General features: G+C 50.3%; 6 protein-coding genes across 6 annotated transcripts; 1 reads left to right on the top strand and 5 right to left on the bottom strand.

Annotated features, from left to right (window-relative positions):
• Nucleotides 1–1394: 1394 nt before the first annotated feature.
• Nucleotides 1395–4798, bottom strand: An01g14310 (uncharacterized protein; the record flags this gene model as incomplete). Its single annotated transcript, XM_001389786.3, has 4 exons — nucleotides 1395–1563; nucleotides 1753–3668; nucleotides 3725–4455; nucleotides 4588–4798. 4 exons carry the CDS (start codon nucleotides 4796–4798, stop codon nucleotides 1395–1397), a joined length of 3027 nt encoding a protein of 1008 aa, XP_001389823.3.
• A 940-nt stretch (nucleotides 4799–5738) lies between these two features.
• On the bottom strand, nucleotides 5739–8148 carry An01g14290 (uncharacterized protein; the record flags this gene model as incomplete). Its single annotated transcript, XM_059745713.1, has 8 exons — nucleotides 5739–6219; nucleotides 6274–6565; nucleotides 6626–6793; nucleotides 6864–6987; nucleotides 7192–7217; nucleotides 7270–7313; nucleotides 7563–7640; nucleotides 7946–8148. 8 exons carry the CDS (start codon nucleotides 8146–8148, stop codon nucleotides 5739–5741), a joined length of 1416 nt encoding a protein of 471 aa, XP_059599859.1.
• A 1640-nt stretch (nucleotides 8149–9788) lies between these two features.
• On the bottom strand, nucleotides 9789–12492 carry An01g14280 (uncharacterized protein; the record flags this gene model as incomplete). The annotated part of the gene is made up of 2 exons (XM_001389784.3): nucleotides 9789–11195; nucleotides 11248–12492. 2 exons carry the CDS (start codon nucleotides 12490–12492, stop codon nucleotides 9789–9791), a joined length of 2652 nt encoding a protein of 883 aa, XP_001389821.3.
• A 453-nt stretch (nucleotides 12493–12945) lies between these two features.
• Nucleotides 12946–14676, top strand: An01g14250 (uncharacterized protein; the record flags this gene model as incomplete). The annotated part of the gene is made up of 4 exons (XM_001389783.3): nucleotides 12946–12948; nucleotides 13011–13454; nucleotides 13511–13707; nucleotides 13764–14676. 4 exons carry the CDS (start codon nucleotides 12946–12948, stop codon nucleotides 14674–14676), a joined length of 1557 nt encoding a protein of 518 aa, XP_001389820.3.
• An 899-nt stretch (nucleotides 14677–15575) lies between these two features.
• An01g14230 (uncharacterized protein) lies at nucleotides 15576–17236 on the bottom strand (the record flags this gene model as incomplete). Its single annotated transcript, XM_001389782.1, has 2 exons — nucleotides 15576–16273; nucleotides 16345–17236. 2 exons carry the CDS (start codon nucleotides 17234–17236, stop codon nucleotides 15576–15578), a joined length of 1590 nt encoding a protein of 529 aa, XP_001389819.1.
• Nucleotides 17237–18641: 1405 nt separating this feature from the next.
• On the bottom strand, nucleotides 18642–19973 carry An01g14210 (uncharacterized protein; the record flags this gene model as incomplete). Its single annotated transcript, XM_059745696.1, has 2 exons — nucleotides 18642–19621; nucleotides 19682–19973. The coding sequence occupies 2 exons, from the start codon at nucleotides 19971–19973 to the stop codon at nucleotides 18642–18644; spliced, it is 1272 nt and encodes a 423-aa protein (XP_059599858.1).
• Nucleotides 19974–20264: the final 291 nt, after the last annotated feature.

The following is a 20264-nucleotide window of genomic DNA, read 5'->3' as shown; positions in this document are numbered from 1 at the left end:
ACAGAGAGAGAGGGAGAGAGGGAGAGACCGAGAGGGTGGAAGGGTACGTTGTGTAGCCCAAAGAAACCCCGCCGTGAACTTGTGGGAAGCGGCTCCAGCCCCTTCTTCCCCGGAAAGGCTAAGAGAGAAAAAAAAAATATAGAAAAGAATTTGAAAGACAAGGGAAAATAAGATAAATTATAATAAATTATTATCAGAAAGCATCAACAAAGGAATTTAATTCATGAAAAACAATCCGTTGTTCAGAACAGTAGAAGCGCGACTCGAGCGCACAAAATATTCCCAAGTGGACCAAAGTAGTCGCAATGGAGCCAGAAGGCTGTCCGGTGACGACAAGAGAAAAATTCCCCTGGCTGGCGGAGAGACACAGACAGAGAAAGCGGGAGAGAGAGAGAGAAAGAGAGAGAGGGAGAGGCAAAGGAGAGAGGCAGAGCCACCGCGGACAATCCTACTTAGCACCACTACTACCAAAGCAACCAAAGTTCTGAGTGGTTGTGGCACTAAGTAGTGGTCCTCCTGGCAACTGGGTTCTTTACATGGAAAAGGCCGTGCACCCGGAGATACTTACTTGTGTTGTAGCAGTACTTCCAAGCACCTTACGTAGGGAAATAGTGGAAGGATGGCTGGCTGGTTAGCGATTCAGGCAAAATCTTCTTTGAAAAAAAAAAGATGAAGCCACCTAGTATCCTACTTCCTCTGACTTCAGTCAGACGGATAAGTCTGGTCTGGCTGATGATCAAGTTGGGACGATGCGATGGGCAGAAACACATGGAGGAATGTTGATGTTGATGTTCATGTTCATGTTGATGTTCATGTTCATGGCTGGTATCGTCACTTGGGATGTTCTCTATCTTTCAGAGGTCTGGTGGCCGCGGTAATCAGCGAAACAGTATTAAACATGCCACCGCCAGGCAGATGAAGGCAACCATCTGCCCGGTATGGTAACCGGCGACTATTACTGATACACATTGGTTTCTCCAGTTACCTGCTGATACATACCTTACCTGCCTTAACGTAGAGGATTCCATTCCGAACACAGACCGGCAAGAGGCACTTGACATGCATCTATATAATGAATATTTCACAGGGTAGGTTTGTCCTTGGTAATAGCATATCATACACAGTAGACCTCATGTTCAATACAGTTCCTGAATGTTCTTTCTATTATGTTCCGATTCATTAGCAGTACCTATCTCTGGGGCTGAATCAACCATGCATGTATTCCACCCTTACGATGTTTCTCCCTAGAAACTTCGACTTCAAGGATACTTCCTCACTGGTTCCTACTATCCATGCATGGATGCCAATCCCGAAATTCTGGAGTCGGTAACTTATCCTTTCCCCTCATGCAGTGGTTGCCTTTTCCCCTCCACTCACCCCCCAGTCTTCCAGTATCATGGGACCCGGTCGGCGGCGGGGATTACTAGGCCATCACGATGCCAGAATGACCTGTCAGAGATTCCGATCCATCGTGCGCTTCTCCCACGGGCTTCCTTTAGAGCTATCTTAGAAAATAGTCCGCCTAAGCCCTGATCGCGTGCATAGGGTGGATCAGGATCTAACCTGAAGAGTTAAGTAGTTGGCTAGTATTGTTGTTGATAATGTATGTACCCCAACAATGCATCTATCACCCACATCGGGTCAGTTATGGAAGTTATGAACATCATTACTACCCTTGTGCAGAAAGTCACTTGATTTAAGAAATATGACCGAAACCTCTTTCTCTTCCCCTGTCTACTCCTCTACGCCCACACCAGTTTCTTGATGTCGTAGACCAAATGCTCTAGATATCCAGTCCGCTTCTTCGCCTCCTCGACTGAAATGATCTCGGACGATTCGATAATGGAACTCTGCGCTCCGTCATCATCATGTCGTTTCTCGCCTGCTCTCATGGCCCGCTCGATCTCCTCGCAGATACTGCGCACCCAATCCGGTTGTCTCACTGTCGCCCCCGTCGAGTTCTGCGGGAGTGCTTTGAACGCTAAGAGTCGGGTGGTCGATCGGGGGGTTCCCTTGAACCACGCATACATGTTCCACTCGGTGCTGGGGCGCGCATTGCTGTCGAGGGATTGCGAGGTAACCTGGCTCTGGAGCGACCGGGTGTTGACCCGCAGCGCATTCTCATCGCCAGCAAGATACTCAATCACCAACCCAACGTTGTTCTGCTCGTCGGTCTGGGCCTCGGTCAGAATCGACGTAATATAGGTGCCATAGTTGATCCGTGTCACGGAATGTAGGTCAATGCGTTCATACGATAGCACCTTATCGACGTTCCAATCAAAGCGACAACTGTAGATAGCTGCATCGGTGAGTAGAAGCACCGCCTCCTCGAATGGCATGGTCCTTAGAGTATTCGGCTGCCGTGGGGTTAGCATAGTCCAGCCACCCAGGAACTCTTCTGACTGGTCGCTAATAACAATCTTGCAACTGGTATCGATCGCGTTCTGCCGGAGCTTCTGGACCGAGATTCCTGGGTCCGTAGTCTGCATCTCTACCGCGAATTCCTGGAAGGCCTGGGTAGAGACATTGCCCAGCAGGTAGTCTATGCACGCCTGCGAGAAGTAATCGTTGACAATGTTGTTGTAATAACGGGAGAGTGTTAGACCGAAGTCATTAAGCGCTCCCCGGTAATTCCGTTTCCGCGTCCTTGTGTAGTCGCCCTTCAGGGCAGCTGTCGAGGAGTATTGCTTAGAAATAGCATCCCCGTTATCTGCCCATAGAGTATTGAACCATCGAGTAGAAGAGTCACGCCCAAGATCGATGTTGATGCCCTCGCGCTTCAGTTCACGCTCTAGGGCCCATTGGCCAAATGCGCATTGCGCGACCCCAGTGCGGTCCAGACAGTCCATGCAATTCGTGCGCACAATACCTTTTTGCGACTGGAGAACAGTATCGTTGCAAATAACGGTATCACCAAATTCGCTCAACGTCTCCTCCAGATGCTTCACTAGGCGGCTTACATTTTCGAATTTCATACCCCGACACTCGTGGTGGAAGTCAAACCACTCCAGTGCAAGCGGTACACCATCTATGCCACCTGACTCATTCAAAGCCTTTGCAAACTTCTCATATTGCTCTCCAAGCTTTAACTCTCCGGCTTGTTTGTCGATGAGAGAGACGCCCTGGATCTTCCCGTATCTTCGACTGAGATTTCGAAAGTGTCTATCAAAGGCAAGTTGATTGGTTTCAGTGGAGTGGTGCAGAACCGGGACTGGCTTGAAGGCGTATGGTGACTGCGAGAAGTACAGCGGAATTGATCCGCGTACTTGAAGGTACGAGTAGGCATTATGGGACGGATCCCAATCCGGAACGGAGAGAATCTGCTCGGTCTCCACGAAATTGGCGGTATTCCCAAAGTCATCAACACCACGGCGCAGGTATCGTAGACCTGGACGCTTGACAGATCGTCGCGAGATCAGGGTGAGTAGATAATCACGCTTCTTCTCGCTGGTTTGAACAGCTTCTGCCTCTTGCTTGTCACCCAGGATGCGTCCTTCCTTGAGTTCCTCGTTGGACTTCTCCGAGTCTGAGGGTTGATTCTCTACCGTAGACTCTGCAGCCTCAACGGTAAACTCTCGCTGGCCAACAAAACCTTGCATCAACGGAAGAATATAGTTGTGAGCATCAGCTGCGATAAAGGGAGCCATCAGATGCCGGTTCCAGAAGTACTGGAGATGGTGAGTTAGCACGTGCATCTTGTCCGTCACAAGGGGAAGGCTTATACCAATTCATCAACGATCTTGTGCGACGGCAGATGATTCTTGAGCGGTGACTCTTCCTGCGTCCCGAACTGCCTAGTAAGGTCGTAATCATATGCAAAAAAGAAATTCTGGGAAGAAAAGATCATCTTGGTATAACGTAGCAATTTCGGAAGCAACTCCACGGTTGGATCGGAGGGAAACGGCTCTCCAAGTGTTTTAGGCGTTGCATCATGACTCTGCGAGACAGGGCTTGCACGTTCATCATTCACCTCAGCAGATACGGGCTTGGACTCCCCCTTGTCATCTTCCACGAGCGGCTCTGCAGAACTATGACCTACAGTACCAAGCCCGGGCAATCCAAGAGTTTTCCTTGAGAGCCAGTTTGCAGCAAAACGTCCGAATCGCACTCTCTTTCCAATCACATCTTCAGCGATACTGCCAACACTGCGAGCTCTGGAATGAGTGACTTCCTGCTCAGGGGAAGCTGGAACGGTGCCAACTTCAGTGTCGCCGCCTTCAGTCTCGGTGTCCGAAATCGTGCTACTGTCATCGGAGGCAGTCTCGCCCGGTCCACCTTCTCCTTGAGATAGGCTCTCCTTTGCCTGAGAGATCGCGCGAATCGCATCTGCTTGCGAAGAGGTCGGGATTACCGCGACATTAGTCACGGCATAAATGGGTTTTCCCTGAATCTGAGCCACTTGTTGCCGCTGAGTGATAGAGATGAGGAAAGAATATGACGCAACGGATAGCAGCCCTTTGATGCACGTTGGACGTTAGCGAAGAGGCTTTCTGCAACTAATCGGGACATAAACAGCCGACGCAAGAGAGAAAAAAAGGGCGCAGAGAAAAGCTACACTAGTATTCAAGCAAGGGGCGGGCTGCTTACCGACGAGGCCATAAGTCTCTAAGCCGGAGTCTCTGTCCTCGTCCAGGTCCGAGGCCGGCGCGGGGAGCGAGGAGACCTTGTTGGTCTTATAGTCAATGCGGAGAGAGCTGGGCTCATTATTCCCAGCATGTCTTAATCCATTGCCGGAAGACTGGAGTATCAGGCCATCGACAGCGGCGATGATGACTAGCTTTCGCAGCAAGCTCGGCATGTCGCTTGAGCTTCGCGGGGTTGCGACGGTCGCGGTCAGTGGGGAAGCGCAAAGAGCTCCGAGGCGAGCGAAGACTCAGTGGACGATGCGGTGCCTAAGCTGCAGAGCCGAACATCTCTAGCCTGTTCATCCACACCATAGCTCGGCATATATCTCAAAATTATGGCTTCCGCGGTGGGGATTTTATAGAACAGGCCATCCGGCAAAAGAAGGTCGGTAGATGCACTAGCCCAAGACTAATCCCAACGCCTGTCAGGACAACAAGGCAGAGAGAGCCCGACATCATCGATCTTCATCCGCGAACCCCACTGGGCGGCCAAACCCAACCACAAAACAAGACCAGCCCGATCTCGAGGGGCATCCATCGTTCCTTTACGTCACCTGCGCCCCATACCACTAAGCGGTCAGATTAGTAGATAATGGTAGAGGATAGATATATCTACGGTGTACATAGTAAAGTCGAAGATTCCACTGTAGGAAAGGCCTCACAGCCCGGTCGTCCGCGCGTCAATACACAAAGATCTATCTTGCCAAGTTTATCCTAGGGCCTATATACAGTTCGGATCTATCGCAGTCGATTCGCCCGCGATTCATGCCAGAAAAGAGGATAACCAGCAAACGTCAGAGATAACGAACTCAAAACAAACAATCCCAATGCACATCCAAATCATTCATGGGCATCTCTTGTTCCTCGTCCTGGTATTTCCTCGCGCTTGGGGAGAGAAGTAAAAGTACAATGCATTCAGAAAGCGGACATCAACACAAACCACGGGGTAATAAGAGGTCATCGAGGAGGATAAGAGGAGGAACAAAGTGGGTGGAGAAAGAAATAAAGCAAGATGAGAGAAGCACAACATAGAAAAGGAAAACGTCACAGCAATATTCTGGGTCGTAAATGAAGCCGGCAAGCAAAAGAAAACCAGCCAGGCATCGCATCATTCTATAGTGCGGAAGTCTTGTTGGGCTGATGAGAAGAATGATCTACTTCTTCACTTCGCTTGTAAGTAGGACCTGGCTCTCCGTCACTGTCCCCGGCTAGGTCGGACAGCCCGAATGCCTGGCTCTCCACATCATAGGCACGCATAAGCCCTTCACGGTCTCCGTGCCCGTTCATGTAGGTCCCCGAGGAGCTCCGACGATGAGGCTCGTTGCTGCGACGGGATTGCATAGACCTCCGAGTCTGGAATCCGGCAATTCCGTCCGTTGGAATTCCCTCATCGTCAAGTTTCGCGTTGAGCATCTGTCGTCCATCTGGGTCGTGCCGGGAGAGATTCAGAAGATATACGCCGGAGAAGATGATCAAAAATCCACAAAGCAAGGAGATCGTGTTGACAGCGTCAGTGGTGTTAAATCCCTTGAAAAGGATAAATGAGGCACACAGGGTCGCAGTCGTAAATGTGACATAGTAGAGAGGATTAACGCTGCCAAACATTGTTAGCAATCATCCACGGCTTGCAAGCTCGGCATGCACCTACATTGAGGTAGAAAATTGGTTCAGCGCCTTGTTGATGTAGTTCATCTGAGTCAAAATGCAGAAACCCGTGACGATCATGAAAACGTAGGTCGAGGCCTGTGTGAACTGATTGTTGCCTCCCAAGGTGAGTTTCACCGCAATACCAAATGCCTTGATCGACATGACTGAGACGGAGCCGACTGTGGAACAGATGGAGATGTAAATCAGAGGGTTCTTTCTGCCGTAGACGGGAGCGACGCGGTAAATCATGACGGTAGAGAAGATGGCAACGGCGAGGCAGTAAATTAGAAATCCTATGGGAGAATGGTGTTAGGTGACAACGGGAGTTTGTAATTAAATGTATCGGTCCATACCTGGTTGCAGCGCGTAGCCCAAGATCTCATCAATTCTCTCGACTGGCTTGTCTGGGGGCGCATGAAGGACGATGACGACGGAGCCAAGGAGGCACATCGCACAACCTAGCTTCCCAAGTGTACCCAGTCTTTCCTTGAGGAAATACGATCCAAGGACAGCACTATGGCCTGTTAGCCCATTGTATAGTAACTTCGGCCCGTGATGGGGAGTCTCACCCGATCAGGACACTTAGCGCACCCAAGGGCGTGACGAGGATAGCGGGTGCGAAAGCGTAGGCTGCGAAATTGGCGATCTCTCCAACGGCCACTACATCATCACCAGTCAGCTCCGCTTGTTCAAGCGACAGTCGATAGAACAGAGCCTGTCATACATGTAACCACTCCCCCCCACCATATGGGACTCTTGAGATATGAGAAACCCTCTCCTTCAAAACCATGCCTCTCGGATGCTTGCATCAAGCCCTGTATGATAGAAATCAGTCGTTTATTCGAGACGAAGATCGGTAAAATCGTCGAGAGGCAATTCCGCGCGGCTGGTCATCGACGACGATTGGACACGAACGAACCTTTTTCGTAATGACGAAACTTGTACCTAATACTTGTCAGCTTCTGCAGAAAACGAATCCATTACGGAAGACTCATACCGATCGCCATTGTTGATGTAATGGCCAAAATGAGGCCGATATACCTACGCACGGTCAGTACATTGCGAATCCGATGATGGTCCCAACGGGCCAAGATTGGAGACAGGTCGTATCATACTTCTCGGAGAGCATCGTTAGAAACTGTCGGAGCTGTTTGCTCCTTGCAATTGAGCGACTTCAATGTTAACGAGTGTTGGGACAGGTGTAGTCCGAGCCGGAGCTGAAGAGAGGCACGATGGGAAGGCTAGAGGGTGGACGGGTTGGCGTGGTTGATGACTGAGTGAGTTGACTACCTTGAGCCAAGCATTCGGCAGCGCGCGCCAACAATGACCGGCAGTCCAGAAACAATAGCGACAGCGCCTAGGTAAGGACTGGAGGAGCAACAACAACAACGACAACCAAAGGCGAGAGAGAAGAAAAAAAAAAAGGTTAGGGTGACAGAAAGGAGCGAGTAAGCCGGACAGGGTAAGATGCTGCAGCCTTGATGCGGCAGTAGGTTTGGGGGGGTCGAGAACTCCTGCGATCGAAGGAGAGCTTGTTAGTTACCCTGTCTGATCCTAGAGGCTGGCTGCCTGCGCTCGTGCGGTGGGGTTTTCCCCTTCAGACGGAACCGGCCCGGATCTGGACGCGCGTAAGTGGTTGAAGCGAGTGAGGGAGGCAAAACCCAAGATATTACGGGCTGGGGGCGATATTTGGCTGGTGGAAGGCGAGATTCTGGGAGACTCTTAGCGGCAGGAGTATACGGAAAAGCATAAAACCTAGGGAAAGAGAACCAGAGGCGGTCGACGTCGTCCAAAGAGGACAGACACCAGTTAATCTTCCTTTGGCGACAGCGTGACCGACACCAGCCAAGTTGTCCTCGGCTGAAGCAACCAGCATGTTTCCAGCGTTACCAGCGTTTAATTAAAAGTTACCATACCCAGGCAGTACTTTCTTTTCTGTACCGCCAGGAATGATCCCTACCACCACTACTAACATTGCTGCTAGCTACGACTAGATTCTCTCTAATTATAGGTAAGCACCAGGAGAGAACTCCTATTAACTAACCGAGTTAGTGATCTAGTTTTTCCCCGAGAGCTGCTGATACAATATGCTGATGAAATTGGGTAATTGAGTCTCTGTTCGTTCCCCTTTGTAACTATAACTAATCACCTCTACTACTACTTACTAAGTACTTGCTCAGCCTGGCTTGCTTCACATGGGGAAACGGGTGCATTACACGTACCGTACGTATAAATGGAGGATTAGATAACCACAGTCGGTTTAATTAACTGGTTACTGGTTACGGGTTACTTCTTCAAACATTGCCTTCTACACAGTGTAAAAGTTCGAGTTCTGGTACAGTGTAATGAAGCCTGAAAAGAAGGGCAACGGTGGCCATTCCAGTGACCCAATCAAGGCGTGCCAGCCACAGCCCGGCCCCCCTTGAGGAGCCTGGTTTCAGTATCCGATCGGCGTTTTGAAACGTAAGGTGGCCGCCTAAGAATAGGAACCCTCGCCTCAATTCTGGTTCCGGGGTCAACTTCATCTCCTGCCTGGGTTTAGCTTCAATCCCTGCGCTTTTCACCGATCGTCTGAGCATGGTGTCTACCGCCTTGGCATGGCCGGGGATTGAACTCATCACACCAATCCACCCACAACCAGTAACTCAGTTGTAGTAGCTTATATTCTTCTCATCTTATCGTGATCTTGGACCTGTCGGATCTCATCTGCATCATTCGTGCTATGTTCTAGATAATGTTGATCGTCTAGCTAGTAGCACGGTCATGAAGGAGAGCACGTTCTAGGGCCTGTCTTCCTATCTAGCAAGCTACGTCTCGGCTTCGGAACCTTTTCAAATAAAGGAAGCCTCTGAATATCTACAACATGCTGATACAAACAGAAACCCGAATTGAAGTAGGGAAAAACTGTCATTTTGTAACTCCCAAGGAGATTAGGCGCAAAAGAAAATCAACTATCGCTATCCCGCCAGCGCGGAAGCTACCTAGAATTTAACATGACAACAACGCCTTGCATCGAGTACAGCAGAGATGCGTATCCACTCCCAGACGCCACAAAAGACCTTCATCATAGGTGGTATCCCTGACCAAAGAGGAATAAAAAGAACACAAGGGCAAGAATATTATTTGAAGATGGTGGGAGGTATCAAGTACAAACCTAAGTTTTACACCCCGTATATGGAGTGCCCAAGGCGACCCTGAATCATCGCCTCGGCCATACCAGTCCGGTGGGAGGAAACATGAGGGGGGGTTATCGAAGTAACACGTACCTTGTCTGGATTGCATGGCTGCAAAGTCTCCGTAGTTCATTGGCCGATGCCATCTTTCGAAAACATCATTAGTAGCTCGTCACGTATCAGGGTTGTTCCAATGATCGTGAACTTCATATTAGACCAGCTCGGTCCCAATATGCTGGAATCGTTAGATGGAGCCTACGCGAAGCTCGAATCCCAAGGAAGGAGGAATCGGTTGTGTGTGAAAGGGCAAGGTGAACAGATGGTGTGGGTAGGGAAGAAAAATTTAGGACGACCGAGAACGTTTTGCATCCGGAGTAGGGGTTTCAGTGAACTCAAACTCATCCTCTGCTTCGCGATGACGTTTCGTTGGTCCGCGACTTGGTGACTTGGCAAGATCCGCCTCATCGCCGGCGGCCAGTCCATCCTGGACTCCCAAATCCAGATAGTCTTCATCGTCAAATGTCAACTCATCGGCTTCCTCGTGTGTAGCTGGAGCTGCTTCGGCTTCATCGTGGATTTCTCCCGGCTCTTCGACTTCATCCACATTGGTGTCCTCGACGGCATGTCGAAGGTCTTTTCTGGGGCTCTTTAGCAGATCTTCCGCAGTACCTAGTGAGTCATCCTTCAAATCCTCGGCAGACTTGTTGGTGACCTCTGGGATATCCTGGGAGGCTCTATCCGGAACCGTTTTAGTCTCCTTTGATGCGTCTTCGTCTGGGCCGCTAGAATGGACCTCTCCCTCGTCGTCTTGAAGGTCATGGAAGTCGGTGTCGACTGTGCCATCCTGGACTTGATCGTTGTCATGAACTTCCTCGAATGCGAGGGGTTCTTCCACATCTGGTGCCGTCGCATCGCCGTCGAATTCTTCATCCGCTTCTCCGGAAATATCGGCATTTTCGACAGCTTCGGCATCTTCTTGATAATCGTAGTGTTCAGTAGCATCTACATTAGTTTCCTCTTCCCGGTATGCTTCTTCATCAGCAACTCCCGTGCCGTAATACTCAGTTTCATGCTCATCATAATCATGATCATGATCATGGTGGGCTAGATCGTCTGCTGAGTCAGGCAGGGGCTGTTGAGTCACCGTAGCAGTGGACTCTGATTGCTCCTCTGATTCATAAGACTCATTTGGCTCGTGATGATCAACAGACTTTGCAGACTCAGATTGAGCCAGATGAGCCTCATGACGATTGCTGTCCCGGTCATTATCTCCTTCCCGAACGTCACTTGAAGTGGGGCCACCCGCATCACCGTTGTCTGACGCTGCTTGATCATGATCCTCATGGTCTTGATCGTCATGTCCTCCTTGCTGTTGTGCAGCAGTTTCTGTCTGGAGCGACGAATCGACCTCCGGCTCATAGTTTCCTTCAAAATCACTATGAACATCCTCTGGTTCGGAAGATTCCTGTTGAACATCGTCCGGATCGTCCGGAATGAATACTTCTTGATTGTCCTCGTAAACTTCTGCGGAGGCTGCCTCTCCTTCACCGTAACCATCCCAGTAGACCTCAGACAATCCTTTCCCTTCGTTTGCAGCTATAGAGAGAGAGGATAGCTCTGCAGCAACTGTGGGCCTTGTGCTAAGGCTAAGATAGAGCGCCTCCGGCTCCTCCACCCCGTCATTGTGGCAAAGACGGAGGTACAGGTCTACGATCTGATGCAGTGTGACCTTGTCAATGTGAAGTGAGTCCTAGAGTCATTATTAGTACATGTCAAATAGTAGGGATTCACAAGTGACAAACCTCGGTTAGTTGAATATTCAGAGCCTCGACATCTACAACAAGAACATCACCATCTCCGATATGTTCACGTAATACGTCACGGCATGATTCGAAGAGTTTTCCGAAAGACCCAAAAGCCAGGCTCTCATCCTCAAGAAAGAACGTCTCCGACGAGTCGCCTTCCCGAGGAGGAAACAGTGAGATCTCATTGTCTTGGTAATAGACTTTGACCGGATAGAGAGGCGTGCGTTCCGTCGCCGGAGCCTCTCGCTCGGCTGGGTGCTCGACGACTTGCTCCTCCGAAGAGCGTTCCTGAGTTTTTGTGACCTTTGCTTCCTCTTCTCCATGTCCTCCTTTAACGCGCTGTCCTTCTTCCTCTATTTGGCCCTCCTCTTCTTCTCCTGCTCCTTCTCCTCCTCCTCCTCCTTCTTGGCCTTCTTCCTCATGCTCTGCTTCTACTGTGCTCTCTAGCTTTGCAGCTGGATCCTTGTGCGCATCGGCTGGAGGTTCAGCATCGCTGGAACCAGTCTCCGGGACCTGAGGCTGGTCGGAGTTATTAGCAGTCTCTCCCCGGTCGTCTTCTTTCGCGGTATTCTGGGACTCTTGCTCCACCGTGTTGGAGTCGTTGAGGGGCTTTCTGATTTCGGTCGATTCGGCTGTGTCGATTTCAGGCTGCTGCGGGGCATGTTCTTCTGATTGGTCAACGAGTTGTTCAGCATCTTGCGGGTGGTCATTCTGTGCATCTGCATGACTTTGCTGATCGGTACGGGGTTCCTCCTGGAATTCCTGCTGGACGTCATTTCTATCACCGGGCATCACAGCGCTCTCTTCTGGCAACTGCGCTCCTTCTACGGCTTGGTTCTGAGCTTCGGCTGAAATCGGTGCTTCGTCTTGAGCTTCAACGACAGGGGTATCGTTGTCCTCTTCGTAGTCATCTTCTAGCATTTCCGCTTCGTAGATACGTTCATTCTCGTCCTGCATTTCGACGGTGTAATCCGCTCCGGTATAAGGTTCGTCGGCATCAACCATGGTCGGCTCCGCAACATCGTCGACCATGTCCTCATCGGGGGTACCATCATGATCATATTCAAAATATTCGTCTGCCACCATCATATCTTTATCGGTAACGGAGGCCTGGTCTTCCATGATATCGATATCAATATCGAAGTCATCCACATGCCCTTGATAGGGGGAAGCCATCTCCATCTTATCGTCGGCCACAGAGATCTCCATGTTGGTAGGTGCAAGCGAGGAAGCGGTTGTCATGTCATCGATATGCGATAGGTGTTACAACAGGAAGGCAGAGACGCGTCGAAAGTTTCGGCGTGGCGATCTCGGGGTGTGCCTGAAAGCAACCCAACAGTATTTGTGAGCTGCCTTTGCCACTAGGGACAGATTCACCCGAGAACGGTGAAAAGAGCAACTGCGTCTCCGGTGACGACAGTTTGGTCCCTGAAAAAGGTGTGGGGAGAAGTGAAAGGAAAGGTTGACTTGTAAGGCGCAAACGGAGAGGTTGAGGCAAAGTGAAGCTTCTTGTGCTGCGGTAAGCGAGGGGGTAGCGCGGCGCACGGGCCAACGGGGACGAAGAGAACAGCAAGCGACTCCCCGTGGCTTCGACGTCAAGACACGCCTACCAGACATTCGTCCGTCGGGAGATTGCTGCCATCTGGGCGAAAGTTATCACTTCTTACTAGACACCTGACCTTAATTCACACAGCCATGGTTCGATTCCGGGTATTCGACTGTTCCGCAGAGCTCTGCTAACAATCGCGCACAAACAACAGGTCGTCCTCGCAGCCTCCATATGCACCCGCGGGGGCAAGGCCGTACTTTCGCGCCAATTCCGCGAGATTGCTCGCTCAAGAATCGAGGCCTTGCTCGCTTCCTTCCCCAAACTGGCCGATTCCGGTACTCAGCATACGACCGTGGAGCAGGACAATGTCCGCTTCGTATACCAGCCTCTGGACGAGCTATACATTGTCCTGATTACGAACCGCCAGTCGAACATCTTGCAGGACATCGACAGTCTCCACCTTTTCGCCCAAGTCACCACCAGCATCTGTAAGAGCTTGGATGAGAGGGAGATTCTGCGCAATGCTTTCGAACTGCTCAGTGCCTATGATGAATTGGTCACTCTGGGGTACAGAGAGAATCTGTCCCTTACTCAGATCAAGACCTTCCTGGAAATGGAGAGTCACGAGGAGAGAATCCAGGAGATTATTGAAAGAGTATACATATTCCCGCCTGGCTGTAATGTCAACGGGTGGCTGACCTTGCCGGATAGAACAAAGAACTCGAGGCCAGCGAGGAGCGCAAAAGGAAGGCCAAGCAGCTGGAGATGCAACGGAAAGAGGCCGCCAAAAGTGGTCGCTCTATGGCTCCCCGGACGCCTTCTTATCCCGTCTATACTCCCCCCTCCCGGCCAGCTGTACCCGATACCTACGACACCTACGAGGCGGAGAAGAAGAAGACTTTCGCTAAGTGTGTGCATCCATTTCTGACCTCTGCTCCTCGTCTCTAACTATCCCCAACCCCAGGCCGTTACCCACCCGCGGCAAGGGCATGCAACTTGGCAAGAAGTCTAAAACCACCGACATATACGAGAAAGTGCGCGGCGACCTTGGTCCTGAAGTCGAAGAATCTAGTCCCTTGGTGACACCACAAGCCTCGACCCCGATCGCCGAAAAGGTATCCTCCGCCCGTGCCTCGCTGTCAACGGACCGGGATCCTGTCCACATCACAATTGCAGAGACAATCTCTGCCACGCTTACACGTGAGGGTGCATTGAAATCTTTTGAGGTGAAAGGCGATCTGCAACTCCGAATCTCCGACCCAGCTTTCACCAAACTCAAGCTCGACCTCCACGCCAACCCCACGCATGGTGCGCAATTCCGCACCCACCCTAATGTCGACAAAGCCGTCTTCACAAATTCTTCCGCAATTCAATTGAAGGATACTTCGAAGAGGTTCCCGGCTAACAATTCGATTGGTGTGCTGCGCTGGCGTGTCGCAAGCTCTGGAGCGGACAACGCTGAGATCCTTCCCATCACGTTCACCGTATGGGTGAACAAGGGCTCCGACTCGACTACTGTCACCGTTGAGTACGAGCTGACCGGATCCGACACTCTGCGCGACGTCGTCGTCACTATCCCCTACGGCGCTACAGAACCGGCAGTGTCCAGCTTTGACGCCGTCTATGAAGTCTCTGGAGACAGCCTGGATTGGAACATCGGAACCGTGGATGAGAGCAACGCATCTGGCAGTTTCGAATTCGAGTCCACGGGCGACGGAGATGAAAACGAGTTCTTCCCCATGAACGTGCATTTCTCGAAGGCCAACCCCTTCGTGGAGGTTGACGTAAACGACATCACTCTTCTGGAGATGGAAGGCGAGAGCACTGGCTTCTCCAAGGATGTGAAGAGTGTCGCTGAGGGATATGTCATCGAGTAGATTCTTTATTCATGTCTCTTTTGCTTGGGTGTATAGAGTACTAATGACGTTCGGACTGCCCAATTGGGTTTCTGCGAGTTGTGTCTATGCTTTTTGACCAGGGTTCTTTATTTGTTTTATTCTCCAATATAAGCCTCTTATTTTTACTTTCTATGTGTATTCACTACAAGATTGTTCTTTACTCCGTTTTCCTTGCTGGTCCACTTCTAGCACTCCACAGCGGTTGCTATTAGCAACTGTCAGGCATACCTTGGTAAACATAGTCCAGAAGGAGAATAGTTCAGGTGAAGTTACAAGGTTCAGAATGATACCAGAGTGAGGCATAACCCCAATAATCAATGACTTACGGGCTAGATATTTGCCGAACACAATAGCAGTAGTCATGAATGTAGCCGGTGATACTATTCTACAGTGTTCTGGTCCTGAGTGCGTGCTGTACACTCAAAGATTGATAAGATGTTCTTTTGTGGTATTATATCATTGATGTCTTTTTGTCGGACTGACGGACACTGAAATATTTCAATGGAGAGTGGTCTTTCGTTCCTCGTCGAGCTGAATGTTAACTTGTTTTCGTAATCGAATGGCTATTGAATCATTTCGCAATAGCACCTGCATCTTTTCGGCTACTGTTTCTCCTCGCTACAACGCAAAGAGTGGCGATTTGTACGTTTCACGTGGGCAGCAAATGCTCTTTTTCCAAGTCACATAAGTTATGTACAGAGTCTCCCCTTCCAGATGAATATCAACATATCAGAAAATACAAGAATCATATATGTATCCCGTGTGCAAAGCACACAACCAAACCCCTGTCAATGTAGGAACTTAAATGCCACGCAAGTTAGAGGTTAGGTGCTTTAGGCTAAAGTTGAAGCTAGACTTTAGCCTAGAAGGAGACTGAGCTAAGCCTCCCAGTTCCTCTTTTTCGCGGTAAACAGTAACCTGGCGTTCTCTTCTTGAGAGGTGAGTGAGAGTCGAGCACCGCTTCCCCCATGTACAGCGCTCAGTTTAGAAATTCGGATATCGATGACGTTTGCGCGAGGAAGGGTACGGCTAGCCCATGAGGACGAGATTGCAAAGGGCCATTCCTGGCCTGTCCAGGAGTGGAAGTCGATTCCGAGGAGGCCTCGTCCGTCGCCGACGAAGCGTTCTATGCAGTCCAGCGGCGGGAGGAAGCGGCGGCGAATGCCGCAGCCGACATGGTTTGGGTCTATTTGATAGTCGGGGCATTGTTTGAGAGAGGCTATGATGGCTGTTATGTCTGATGGAGGCGCTGGTGGTGATTCGGGTGTGGAGTCAGCATCTGAGTCGAGGGTGAAGTCGGGATCGATTAGGGTCGAGCCGAGAAAGATGGTCTTTGTGCGAAGGGAAAAGAATCGCGTCATCTGCCCTAGATGGAAGGCGTCGCAGGCACTGGAGTTGCCAAAGCCGTAGCGGCATTGGAAAGGACGCGCTTGGTTGATGGCTGGTGCGAGTGGTTGTCGTGGGACAAAAGGTTTGGGGGGCTCGGGGTCTTCTAGGGCGCCGTAGACGCGGAGAAAGTAGGCTTGGAGGTCGGTGATAGTGTTTAGAACACATTGTCGGCGGAAGTAGAGCTCCTCTGGGATATGATTAGCATTGCCTGGAATGGATTTGGAAGGCTGTCTAGCGTGACTGGTTTGATGATAATACCTTCTATACCGTTGGGAAAATAGCGCCAGGGGTAGGTAGGAGTAACTGGAGGCTCGACACCGTTTGTCCAAGACTTCGAGCCAAGGACTATTAATGCATGGGTCATCACTTGATATATGACCGGCTCATCCAGAATTCGGGCTACAAAAACAGTTTGTCGGATGCGGTCCTCACTCAGCTTCAGTAATGAGGAGTCGAATTTTGAAGGTTGATATTTCCCCTTCCCGAAAGCGTAGCCGGCTCTTTTGAGAGATTCCCGAACGACATTGGGAGAGTTGAATGCATCCGATAGCTCCAGTAGCCTTGCAATCAAAGACACGGGCAGAAACTTTAGTTCCGCATCAAATGAACACTTCTGTTCTTCTCCAAAGGAGTTGAAGGACAGGATCTCCAGAAACAGTTTGATGGCATCCAACCCAAGCCTTGATGAGACATGTTTGCTCGGGAGGATTACGACAGGCAGATAGCTCACTTCTACATTTTGGTTGTCGGAAGACGCAGCATTCACCATTTTGTCAGCCAGGAGCTTCTGATGCATCATCTTCTGTTGCATAAGGCGTCTACCCTCGGAGAATTTATCCGGGTCAAGAAGGGCCCGAAAATATGGGCTATTTTGCGCTAGATCAGCGCTGGAGACTCGCCAACGACGATGGCGCGCTTCGGATTTAGTCGAGATATCAGATTCAGGATCGAAGTATTCAACGATCACATCGCCTGTCTGCAGGATGACTTTGTAGGGAGCAGTCGACTCCTCTAAGTCAGGCAACGGATGGGTCACACCATTGGTCTGATGCGTGACTTCAGAATGGCCTTCGGCTGAGTTTATAGACAGCTTCCCTATGCCAAAAATTGAACTCTCCTGTTGAGATTCTGGGGCACCCTCCGAGTCCATGATGAGCTAGCTGATCTTGTGCACTTGGATTTGTTCACAATATCCTTGGGAACGTTATGGTAGGTAATCTCTAGGTCAGCGCAGTTGATGATAGCATTGGGGTAGAGTGAACAAGCTCCTCGTAGCGTTGAAACAAGAGTCCGTGGATGCTGTACTCTTGCTGCCGGGGGTAGGAATTGAGATATCCGCCACAAGAGGTTGGGTTAACATTTGTAGGCCACTGGCCGGAACACTGGCATCACGACGTTATGTACGGCCTCCTCATGTTGAGAAGCCGAGCATATTATTTAAAGGATAATGGAAACAATATGTGTGCAAAGAAGAGATGTTGGTCAAAAGTACGTAGCGGTGGTGTTAGATCGAAAGAATTGCCTCTTCGAGCCATCTTGTCATGTGACCCACCGCGGGGATGCTTCAATGCCGTTCTCCTCATATTTGGTCTGGCAACTTCCATTCTTGATAGTGAAGTAGTTTCTCGATCATTAAAGAACATTATATACAGGGCAGTTGATAGGGTTTGAAACAAGCGAGAGGTATCGGTCTCACGGCAGTAGACCGCCCTAGATGACCAGCACTCACTGCAACTGGAGACATATATACTATCCGAGTCACTACTAGTAGTATATAGATACCCGGGGTACTGCTCGAATAGTAACTATAGTGAGAGTCCCCATGTCAACATGAAAGTTCAAAGCGGTACCTCGTGAATTGATGCCTAGGACCATACTACTATTCATCTAATTATCATGTTAGGTAGGAAACATACGGAATTAATGCACAGTCCTTCGTACTATCTTAACCGCGAATACGTAGCCTTCGAGCTCAAGTTCGGGCTAGCTGTAAACATGCGTACCCACATACACCTTTAACGATCGGCCTCAGCCAACGCGTCTGAAACCCGAAAAGGGTCACCATAAGGGCCCCAGATGCTTGTGAAGTGCTCGGCCGGTGTCGGTCCCGACCGCTGCAGGGATCGAGGCTACAATGGACTTAAAGCTTGAGGGCTGGATCTAGACACCTTTTAAATGGCGCCGTTGCAATTAGCTCGGGCTGCTTTATGCCCCGATTGGATGCCTACGATTTAGTGGTCATTGGTATTTGAAATTCTTGTATTCCCCGAACCTAGTGATGCGAAAATTTGCTATGCTCTTTGGCTGTAGTCACAGATGGTTTCTGACCCCCCGAATGTTGTACTTAGAAGATGGCAATGATTGAACATGACAGAATAGATTAGTTTTGACAGCGCTCAACTCCAAACCCCCTTGTGCGATAATGTTGCTTTAAAAGACATAGTAGCGAAAATAAATATGTATGTGCGAACAGAATAGGTGATTATTTATTCGAAGTCAAAAAGAAAATAAGATGCGGTGCATGTCGTAGGAAGTATCCTTTCAGCGGCGCCTCTTCACGGCAACGAGACGATAGGAATGTGCAAGATCTGGCAACTTTTGGTGGTGTCGGATTTCGGCATGATTCCATTTTCCTGGCTGGTTGCTTCGCGGAGTTTGAATGCCTTCCCAGCAGCATAGAACAGTTTCGCGGCAAGAGGGTTGAGCGATTCAATTGGTATCGTGGTCTCAGGTAGAGGTGTCTCTTCCTCCTCTTCCACCTCTTCTTCCTCGCTGCCATCCAGCGGCTGTCCACCTTGGCAGATGGGAGAGAACAACGCAAAGTGTGGAAGCTCCTCATCGTCATCCGACGAGTATGGGCTAAGCTGCTGCTGCTCATCGCCGTAACCGGACAGGCCTGTCTCAAAGATATCGCTTCTTTGCGAGGTAATGTGCCATGGTTCACCACAGAGGAATCCCACCACGAAGTCTTGATTGGCACGGGCAGCAGCTATGCAGCTTTGACGGTAGTCGGGGGTAAATGATGTATCGGTCCGGGATGGCAAACAAAGTACTAGACCACGAGCCAGAAGAGGCGGGGGAGGAAGATCCTCAGGTATCGTAGATGGACTCAAAGTTCCAAACTCGAAGCCGTGGCGCTCAAACTGAGGAGACTCCAAAGGATAATCGGCGGAATCTTCGGTATGCTGTGTGATTGTTTGGGTAAGGGAAATGGTCGAAGCCTTCCGTGGGGGCAGTCCCAGCCCACTATGGTCGACCGCGTACTCAGTAAGATGTTGGGATTGTGACGAGTCTTGATCGCTGTTAGAATGCTCATTTGCGAAACTGTCGGCGGTGATTTCGGTTCTAATGGTCTGTACAGCGTCTGCCACTGCCTCCCGAGCGGCAGCCTTCAAGGTCGGAATCAAGATGTCGGCTTCCTGATTGTAAACAGCGGCTCCCGAAGCCCAGGCTGTCGACATGCCCGCCCATGATGCTGGCTTCACCACACCCCTGGTGTACTTCTTCCGTATCAAGTCGACCACGCCGCTCCGTACTTCTCTCGATTCAGACTTCTGCCGACCGACAACGTCAACGGTTGAATTGAGAATTCGACCGCTTTCCCAGATCAAGAAGCCATGCTTTCTAGCCAGAGTGGTCAATTGGCGAACCGTTTCCTCGGACCAGTCATCGATGATATCTGCGTGAACCTGGAGGATACTGATATGGGGGCCGACCAAGGATGCAAGATGAAGGAGCGAGTCCGTGCTGGTAACCGTGTGAGAGGGAGACACACACACAGGCAGTCCGTAAGGCAGTTCGGTCTTGGATTTGGCCAAAGTTTGGAGGTAGGACACAATACGATTGCCGGGGGAGGACGGACTGTCCGACGACGAAAACGTATCCATTGCGGTAATAGGCGTAGGCTGACAAGCGACAAGAGAGTGAGTGAGGGGTGAAGTTAAGGGGAAGGAAGAGAAGAGGAGGGGAGGAAAGAGGAAAGGAAAAAAGAGGGAGTGGAGTGAAGAGATGAAAGGGTTGGGAAGAGGACAAGCGGAAGGACAGGACACAGTCAGTTAGTTAACTATGTCTGTGTCTGTTTCTCTTTTCTCTCTTCTTTGTTTCCCTCACTTTCTGGCTCAGGGAGCTTCTTCCCGTTGAGCTACTGAGGTACACTAATTAGAATGGAGGTAAAACCC

Source organism: Aspergillus niger, assembly GCF_000002855.4.
Source record: "Aspergillus niger supercontig An01".
NCBI lineage: Eukaryota > Fungi > Ascomycota > Eurotiomycetes > Eurotiales > Aspergillaceae > Aspergillus > Aspergillus niger.
This window is presented reverse-complemented; position numbering and strand designations above follow the sequence as displayed.